The sequence below is a fragment of the Chelonoidis abingdonii genome, chromosome 18 (assembly GCF_003597395.2).
Source record: "Chelonoidis abingdonii isolate Lonesome George chromosome 18, CheloAbing_2.0, whole genome shotgun sequence".
NCBI lineage: Eukaryota > Metazoa > Chordata > Testudines > Testudinidae > Chelonoidis > Chelonoidis abingdonii.
This window is the reverse complement of record NC_133786.1, coordinates 11,403,461-11,413,059: the sequence shown is the minus strand read 5'-3', so window position 1 is coordinate 11,413,059 and position 9,599 is coordinate 11,403,461. Positions and strand designations below refer to the sequence as shown.

The following is a 9,599-nucleotide window of genomic DNA, read 5'->3' as shown; positions in this document are numbered from 1 at the left end:
GGGGGGTAGGGGAGAGGATTTGGGGGTGAAGTGAGAGGACTGGGGAGGGATAGAAGGGAGGGGCAGAGAGGATTTGGGGGGTGGGGGAGAGGATGGGGGGGTGAAGTGAGAGGACCAAGAGGATTTGGTGGGTGGGGGAAGTGGGCTGTGAGAGGGGAGAGAGGATGGGCACAGGGTAAGAGGAGTAGATTCCTGGGAGGAGGGAGTAGCAGGGTAGCACATATCTTCTGTTCAGTTTCTTGTTCTTTTCAGATTTGCTCATCACAGTATGTATTAACATGTAATGAAAGGGTGGCGAGTGCTATTTTATGATGCAACACCACTGTCCAGGAGGGGGATTTAGGAAGGATTAAAGACCCTCCTTAGAGGGGTTGCAAAACACCATCCAGAGGGCTGCAACTGTTCATACATTTCCCCACCATCAGCAAAACCATTGCATTCCCTTTCCCAGCCTGCCAGGAGTTTACATAACCTCTCTCCAGGTGTCTCCATGCAAAATGTCCCTGCACTCCACCCCAAATGACAAGATTCCTATAAGAATGGGTATTTCCTTAACTGTAAGGGATACTTTAGCTTGAGGCCCAAATAACAACACAACTCCTTGACCTTAAAATCTAAAATGCAGGTAGAAATGATGGCTGTTTAACGGAGGATTTTTTTTAAAAACCAGTTTAGCTTATTTAATATGAACTAAAAAAAGCCACTCTTAAACCAAAATAACAATGTCCACCTAGGGTTTGCACCTGTTTAAGTAAAATCAGCTTAATTCACATCTTAAGTTAAATGACTGTTGTTTTGTGTTTTTGGAGTTACCACCTCCTCTATGAATAGCTCTAGTGTCTGCTTTTTCTGATACTAGTAAATTTTCTATACAGTGGCAATAGATTGAAATTGACTTGATTTTTGTAAGTTTCACTGCTGCCCACAATGTTCTGAACAGAAGCAGTAAAACTGACCAGATTTGTAAATTTCACTTTGCTTCTACTTTGAGAAAATAGGTACAGCAATATAAACAATGGAAATGGCTGTCTGAAATCTATGGTTGAAAAGTGCTAATTATTAAAGTGCTGTCTCTTTGAGTATGCAATATACTTTACAAAGGTAAACCACTGTCATCGTCATTTCACAGATGAGGTAACTGAGTCACAAATAGGTGAAATAATTTGCCCAGCGACACACCAATTCAGTGGCAGAGCTAGCAGCAAAATCCAGGTCTCCCAATACATGCCCTATCTACTGGACCACCCTTGCTTTCATTAGTTTGCATTTGTAAGGTTGTCTTCACAACCATAAGAGCTAGAAACTTTAAAAATGAATGCTCAATTTCTGTAGAAATTGATGGGTTAAATCCTGCAGCTCATCAAAGAAAGTTTCTTACTCATCACTGAGTGGGCGAATGGATATTTCAAGCTCTGCTTTATTTTAAAACTGAAGCATAGCTATCATTTTAAAAATCTATACACACTAGTTGATCCATTACTCCTTAGCCCACAGTGTATGCATAATCTCTCAACATAGATTTGCTATTATATATAGTATGATCCATGCCAAAGAAAGGACAGTTATAGATATCCATCAGTTTGTTAATAAAAGGCCTGATGAGGAGCAACAATTTTATGCCATAAGAAATGTTGCCTCTGGAAAACTAAAAATTGATGCAGTGACGTACCTGACACATGGCTTCCTATACTCATACATTAAAAATAAACCGATGTTATATAAATAATCATTTTTAATACAAACAGACTTTCTTCCTGTTGCATCAAGCACTCCCCTACTGCTGTAACCTATTACAAAAGAAAATGGCACTAAAATATCAACAAATGTTTCCTGTTTTCAAATGCTGACGCTGTGTTTTAACTCAGCCATTTGATCCCTTATGTATATAAAGTGATTGCACATGGCTTGTCTGTTAACATATATTTTTTAAATTGTCTATATATTTTTTAAGTAATTATTCTTTGTCCTGGGCTTATATCTAGAGGCATATAGCTATAGATATCCAATAGGATGTAAATAAGATCACTAATGTAGAACATATGATAGAACACCATCCCTTGAAATCTTGGAACTAAAATCTGTTGCCTTAACTTTATTTCCCTGATAATATATATAAACAGATTTATTATTTTCGGGTTAAGTGAATTGTCACTGCCATTTTTTATCATGATTAAAGACCCTATTTTGCCACGCTTACTCATGCTGAGTAGTAATTTACTACACAGTTAGGCCTTAATCATGTGACCACTTGACTCATGCTGAACTTTACTACTAATAGTAGTCCCGGAATTTTAAATAGGACTATTAACAATAGTAAAGTTAACCAGATGTGTAAGCATTGGCATTATCAGGGCCTTAGTGTCATTGATTTCCTATGGAACAAAATACTACTAAGTGTGAGTGGCAGACACACTCCGTGAAGCATTTGTCAATACTGGAGTGCATCAGCTTTGCAGGATCAAATTCTGAGTCTGCCCACAATGCTACTGACTGTGTAAATAATTTGATAGGATTCATCTAAATATTTAACAAACATAATTGTTATTGACTTTCAGTGAACAAATTGTTTACATTTAGTCTCATATTTCCTAAATACAGGTCTGGTCTACACTGCAGCACAAAATACGGAATGAATTCTTCACATCTGAATCATATTTTTCCACTCTTTCCTTTCTACACATTTGCAACATGAATAATAGCTTATCTCAAAGAGTATTAATCCAGCCACATGGTCATCATGCTAATTTAAAAGGACCATCTTTAAGTGACGGCATCTGGCATCCAAGTCTGCATGACTCTCAGGAGTCTGATTCTGAAAGCCTTACTCAAGAGATACAATATCAGTTAGAACTTCAAAAACGGATTTATGAAAATGAAGTACTGATAGGCCAGTCTTCTGATGAGCTGGAGAATGACAGTTTAGACGAAGATAGTCTGGAGGAGAAAAGTCTGAATGAATCAGAAGGAGCAAATTATGACAAAGTACAGTTTTCAAATGGAAAAGATTATGGAAAACATAATGAAAGGTAAGGAATATATTTGTAGTATATAGCTACGGTAGGCCTGACTGTTCTTGTGCTAAGCCAATTAAATTGGCACAAAGTCTGCATGTAGACCAGGCCTTAATGTGAATGTGAATTCAGGGCAATGTGTTTTTAAATGTATTTGTGCTGTACAACTGTGTTTCTTTAGAAGAGAAGGGAGAGCAACCATTCTTTGTTCACTGACGGCTAGATTGTAGCTTGCACTGACTGCACTCCCACATAGGAAAGTAAGGGGAAGTCAGAACCTGCCTTACACCCCTATATAAGCTATCTAGACATTGGTTCTGGTAGTGCAAAAGTAGCTGGGTGCTTCATACCCACTTAATTGCCCTCAAAGTAGGTGGGCAGGAGTGTGGGGAAATGAGCAAAGCATTGCCTCTGTTCGTCCACGGTGCCAGCCAGTACAGCTGTGCTGATGCAGAGGAGTGATATAATTTTCTGCTGCTATAGGACCAGTAAAAGAGACATCCATTCTTCTCCATGAGTTTTATCCAAAGCCCACTTAAGCCAGTGGAAGGAGTCCCACCAACTTGAATGGCCTTTGGCTCAAGCCTTAAAGCACTTACCATAACGGACTGGGTACTTGTTCAAAACGGATAGTTGGTGACTGTTGTCCTTTTCTATGCACCTGATAGGATGGGGCATCATTCTAAATAATTTAAGAAATGCATGTTTCACTTTTACATTCAGATAGTGATTTTTAATCACTTTGGTTTGCTGCACTTATATTATAAAACTTTTGTTTAAAACAATATTGAAAAATTGAAGGGTTGAATAGATGCGTTTTTATCCAGTAACTATGTAAATGCAAAATTAAAAATTCCAGCAGACTGTCATCCTCACACATTCTTACAAAAGTGTTATCTTTATACATAAAATAAAATTGAATATGCTGTCATATGCATAAGAGTTTTAATGCTGTATAAATTGGGAATAATTGTTGTGTTTAAGAGAATTAAATTAAACCTGAAGCAATAATAATGTGCCATTTCAATTTAACTGTCTACTTAAAATAAAGTGGCAAACAAATGAAGGCTAAATGATTAATAGCGTGCTTTTATTCACCTCCTCAACAGGCAAAATGGCCAGTTACTGAACATTTTATTGCGAGTGCAAAGAATGTTAATTGTGCTAGAAACATGCTCTAATTTTAGTAATTTTTTGACTGAATACTATGCTGAATATGAGGCTCTTCATTAAATGGAAATTTGATTTTATTTTGTTTGAAGTTATCACAGTAAGTACTCAAATACAGTCCATTAACTGGAGCAAATATGATAGTATATGCATATGAAACCTCCTCTCTACATCCATTACTAACCTAGGAATTTGAAGAGAAAACCCTGCATCTGTTGTCTGCTCATCAACAGAAGGGTTGAATACAGAGTTCATCTAACCTTTATATCAAACGAAGGGGGAGGAATAAGAGGTGTGTGTTTTGTCTACAGATGATTAGAGATGAAGGAGCTCTTCAAGCTCATTTTGTTCCAGTGTGGTGACCTGGACTACATAATACAATCAAGCCGCTGTGTACACATTTCTACAATAGGGCTCTTTGGAATCATATTTTGTTATTTGAGTGATTGTTTTTAGCAGAATATTACATATTTCTGTGCTTACGTTGTTTCAAAATAGGCATTTATTCTTGCATATGATTTACATTTATGAATAATAATGATGTTTCAAGACTGCTGTTACTTCATTGGTATAAATTGTCAGGAATTGAAACACTAATCTCAAGTACAGAGTATATCAGGTCACTGACACTTCTCTGAAACTAAAAGCATCAATATAGAACTAGATTCTGTTTGTTGTTTAGATCACACTTTATATTTGTACATTTGTAATTAGTTTAGAAAGTGTTAATAAATGTTGAGTAGATGCTTTAAAATTTAATTGTTACAGATTTTATAGAGTTCAGCAGGCCAATAGCTTGCTTATAACCATGGCTTGAAAGCAGGGCCCCAGGGTTTTTGCCGCCCTAAGCAGCATGGGTGGGGGAAGCCGCGATCACTTCGCCAAGAGGAACCGAGGGACCCACCGTCAAAGAGCTGGACCTGCCGCCCCTTCCCCTTGGTCACTCCAAGCACCTGCTTGCTGTGCTGGTGCCTGGAGCTAGCCCTGCCTGAAAGCCAGTAAGAGTTGGGTGCCTGACTTCTTAAGACACTGTGGAAAAACCCACTTTGAGGACAACTGTCCCTAGAATGTAATTCATATATGCCAGTTAAGATACTGTTGATCAACACTTTAGATTACTCCTCTTTCTCTTTCTCAAAATTTCTTTTCTGGTCTGGGCTTTTTCACATGGGTGCACGACATTGTAGTTGAGATGAAAGAGGAACAGAACTATCTGTATTCTACACAGAAGACTTTTGGGAAAGTGCTATTAAAATAGCAAAGTACATATCTTGGCATTGCGTGGTAATGAATGGAGATAATACCATAAAATATATAGGCTGTTCCCTCTTAGGTATCCAGTAGTCGTGAGGGACCAACGTTAATTGAAATAGCACTTTTCCTCAGAGAGCAGAGACCCTGGGGAGTGACTGGAATTTTCTATGGAAGATAAACAGGAATTATGATAATTTATGCCCTTTTAAATGAAATTTTACTGGACAATTGAAAAAAGTAGCTGTTGCATTTCTATAACTGCATTTTCTGGGAGTTTCTCCCCCTCCCTCTCCCCACTGTTAGTGCCATGATGAATTTATATAAGGAAAATGTTGTATTCCTTGGTCAGATTTGATAGTTTTTACGCCTAATTAGTATTTAATGCTAATTAAAATTAAAGATGAAGAAGGTGCTCTTTGTGGATCTTTGGCTCAAGTTCAGTGTAACTCTTGGGGCCCTAATCCTAAAAATGGTGTCATGCATGAAAAACTTTACACATGAATGGTCTCATTAAACTCAGTAGAACTGCTCACATGTGTCAGGGTATACATACGTGTGGGCAAAGGCTGGAATATTAAATTGGTTAGATATAACGTATTCAAAGTGCTGAATGGTTTTTCTTTTTTTAAAAGATCAATATTTCTTTTCTGGTTTTCATAGCAAACAGCAACCTACAGACAGATACTATAACCTAAGATACAATCCCAACTGGAAGAGCAATAATGAGGGAACAAAATTTTCTGAAGTGAATAGAAAACACCACGTTGCTGAGAAAATCTCACAGGGCTCCTCTCAGGACTCATCTTACTTCTCTTCCAAGGACGTCTTGGAGGAAAATAATCATCTGGTAGAAAGACAAAATGTATCTTCTGCATTTGATACAGAATTATTAAGCCTTGATGATCAACCTGTTGGGATAAGCAGTGTACCTTTTAGATTGCATACAAAAGGAGAGCTATCAGCAGATGATTGTCAATACAAAGACAATTCTAGTACATACAGCGATGTTTTTTCTCCTCGATCTGTACAAGTTCAGCAACAGAGAGCAAAAAAAGACTTTGTGGAAAAAAATAAACTTACTTTGGGATTAGCCATACAAAAACAGGATTCTTATCTTCATCTGCACAGTAGAAAGCGAGAGGAAGTTCATCAAGGGCAGGTGGGTAGTGCATTTTATTTAGAACATCTCCTCGCAGGTTATGAACTAAGTGGATGGGCCGCCGATTAAAGGGGAACACCTACTAAATCTCTTGATTTTGCAGAGTGATTCCTGGATTTCCTGTCAATCATGTGATTCTCCATAGCACAAGTGATGAAAGAAACCATTTGGGCTGTGTATCTTCCCAGCCCTTGATAGGATGATAATGTTCTGTGGTGTTCATATTCCCAGTTGTAGCTTTTCAATGGCCCCAGTTGTGCTATGGTTTCTAGAAAGCTGGCTATGTCTCCTGCTATCAGTGCAGAAGCCAAGCCTTACTCTTAGTATTGAGTTGAACAGTAGGTAGGAATACTGCTCTGCTATCATACAGGTTCAGTGAGAGGAAGGGCAGGAAAGAGGTTCTTCATGCCATTTTCTCCAAACTCATCTATGCAACAAAGGCCAGGACTTGAATTTTAGAGGCATCGCAATGGAGGACTCAAATCCATGCCCTGATTTGGGCAAAAAACTTTTTTGTGCCAATGCTAATTGATTGCATTAGGTACGTTAGCTTAAAAGCCTGTTCTTTGATGGTTACTGGGCTCAGGATTGTGTGTCTTGGGAGCAAGTTCCCAGTAGCAAGGGCTGTCAGCTGAGAATGCCCTGCGGTCAGTCTTGAAAAGCAAGTTCTGGGGACCAGTGACCACATTGCCTTAGGCCTAGAGGATCACAATAGCTCCGACAGAACAGAAGGGGAGGGGTGGTCTCTTGGGTAACGAGCCCAGAACTATTTGTAAGATTTCAACATTTTGCATGAAGCTATCTGAATAAACTCCCCCTGCCCTTATAACTCATTATTGATCTTGATAAAATTTTCCTTCTTACTTGATTTGATTCTTCATCACATCTAATTAATTGATTCATTTTGTTCTGCACTGGAGTTGTTTGGCTTAGCTTACATGATTTTGTTAATTATGTGCTCTACTAATGTACACACTTATCTCCTTATGGGTGGTAAACAGCAGTGTTGCAGCATGAAAGAAAAATTACTTCTAATGATAGAACACAGTAATTTTGAGAAAAATCAAAAAAACTGATCCTATTAACAGTATAAAAAGCTTGTGTCTGCAACTTTCCGATTGCTCTGATCACAACAAACAAAAACTACAATTTATATTGTGTGCAGTTTGAAAAAATCAGAGAAAAGGATATAGATAGGGTGCAGTGTGGGTGGATGCATTCACACATTTACTCAGTGACATTTAGGCCCACCTGTTTCCAAGAGTATCTGCTAACCCTGGAGGGGCCAGATTTTGTGTGTCCAAACAGACCCCTCAAGCTTGATTTTTCAGGTTTGCTCAGCATTTACAATTCTATTTTAAATCAGTGGAAGCTGCTGGCACTACAATCCCTTGGAGATTAAGGGCCTAGTTTTCTTGAGTTCTGTTCTCAAAATTGAACCAACCAACATTAGGGGATACTTTTGAAAACGTTTGTTAAATGTACTGGACTCTAATGCAATACAGCACTATCCATCTGTTACATAATGTGAAGATTAGCAAGACAAGGTGAGTGAGGTAATATCTTTTATTGGACCAACTTCTGTTTGTGAGAAACTAGCTTGAAAACTACACAGAGCTAGTAAAAGATATTACCTCACCCACCTTGTCTCTCTAATGTCCTGGATCAGACAGAGCTACAGCTCAGAATAATGTGAAAATAGAAGTTACAACATAAAAAGTTACACTGTTGAGTTATACCACAGATTTCTGTGTAATTGACAAAGCTGGCTAGTGAGACCTTCCATTGTAAATTATGTACCATTCTACAAGGCTAATGAATAGCTGATGCAAACACTAGAGGGCACCTGCTGTATGTATTACAACAGCAGAACAGTAGACAATCTCTTTGCTAGAAGAGATATTAACAGCACTTGTTTTTCCATCTATAATTCAGTTGATGGCAAAAATTATCAATTTAGATTAAGGCTAATTAAAGTTTATGTTGATCTTTTATCTACCATTTTGAAATTCTGAAGATATATTTGTAGGCTATGCCTAGCATTACGTATTATTAGTAAGTAATATTGGTATTATTGTGGTAGCACCTGGAGGTACTAATCAGGGATTGAGACTTAATTGTGCTAGAGGCTGAATATTGGTGCAGGGACTATATCTTGTTATATCAAAGAGCTTACAATCTAGAGCCCTGATCCTGCAATAATGTATGTGTGTGTGTGTGTGTGTGCACGCACGTGCGAGCCATGTGCCTATGCAGACTCCCTTTGACTTCAGTGGGGCTCCATGCTTGAGTGCAGAATTGGAGCCCCTAAGTAACAGATTAGGGATAACAACAAGACAAGCACAAAGTAAATGAGACCACTACGATTAGGCTAATGAGCCGTCAGCATTCATTTATTTATTGTCATGTTAAGCATTTTCTTTAGGAGATACATGGACTAGAAAGGTAGAGGTAGTTAAAAATATCCACTTTCGGAACAAGACATTGTGGGCCAGGCTCTGTCCACAGTTAAAATAGTGATACAGTGGAATTACTCTGGATTAACATGGCAGCGACAGAGCAGAATCTGGCATTTTGTGTGTATTAACATATTACTGCGTACCCTAAAATGCAGGGGAAAACAAACAAACAAACAGAAGAGAGAAAAAGCCTATTCTGAAAAACACGTCCACCTGAAAAATGAAAGATCCAAAAATGTCAAAGTAATTAATCTCAGATGGATTTAGTTTTCGAGGCCATGGCAGTTTAATGAATTTGTTGATTTTATAACAGCAATGCCCAAAATGTGCCTGGTGCTTTCCAGACAGCCTTTGCCCTGGTGCAGGCACATCCTAAACATTGCCTGTGTGGTTATTATGGGGATGTGAGATGAAGAGTGGAAGAGAGAGATCCCTTCAGGTTGACCAGTATATTGAAAAGCACAGGATGAGAATATATTGATGTATCTGAACTGAGTAGCTGAGCTGAGGTAATAATTAAAAAATTCTTGTTGAACTGAATGACTG

At 38.2% G+C, this 9,599-nt stretch overlaps 1 protein-coding gene across 2 annotated transcripts in view; it reads left to right on the top strand.

Annotated features, from left to right (window-relative positions):
• The first annotated feature begins 2,603 nt into the window (after positions 1–2,603).
• Positions 2,604–9,599, top strand: part of JHY (junctional cadherin complex regulator) — a 28,951-nt gene continuing 21,955 nt past the window's right edge. For both annotated transcript variants that reach the window (XR_004376768.2, XM_032802420.1), the window contains exons 1-2: positions 2,604–3,026; positions 6,096–6,594. Coding sequence is in view for 1 of the 2 variants with exons in the window: in XM_032802420.1 (XP_032658311.1) it covers positions 2,689–3,026; positions 6,096–6,594 (837 nt within the window). In the remaining variant the exon portion in view is untranslated. The remainder of the gene's footprint in view (positions 3,027–6,095; positions 6,595–9,599) is intronic.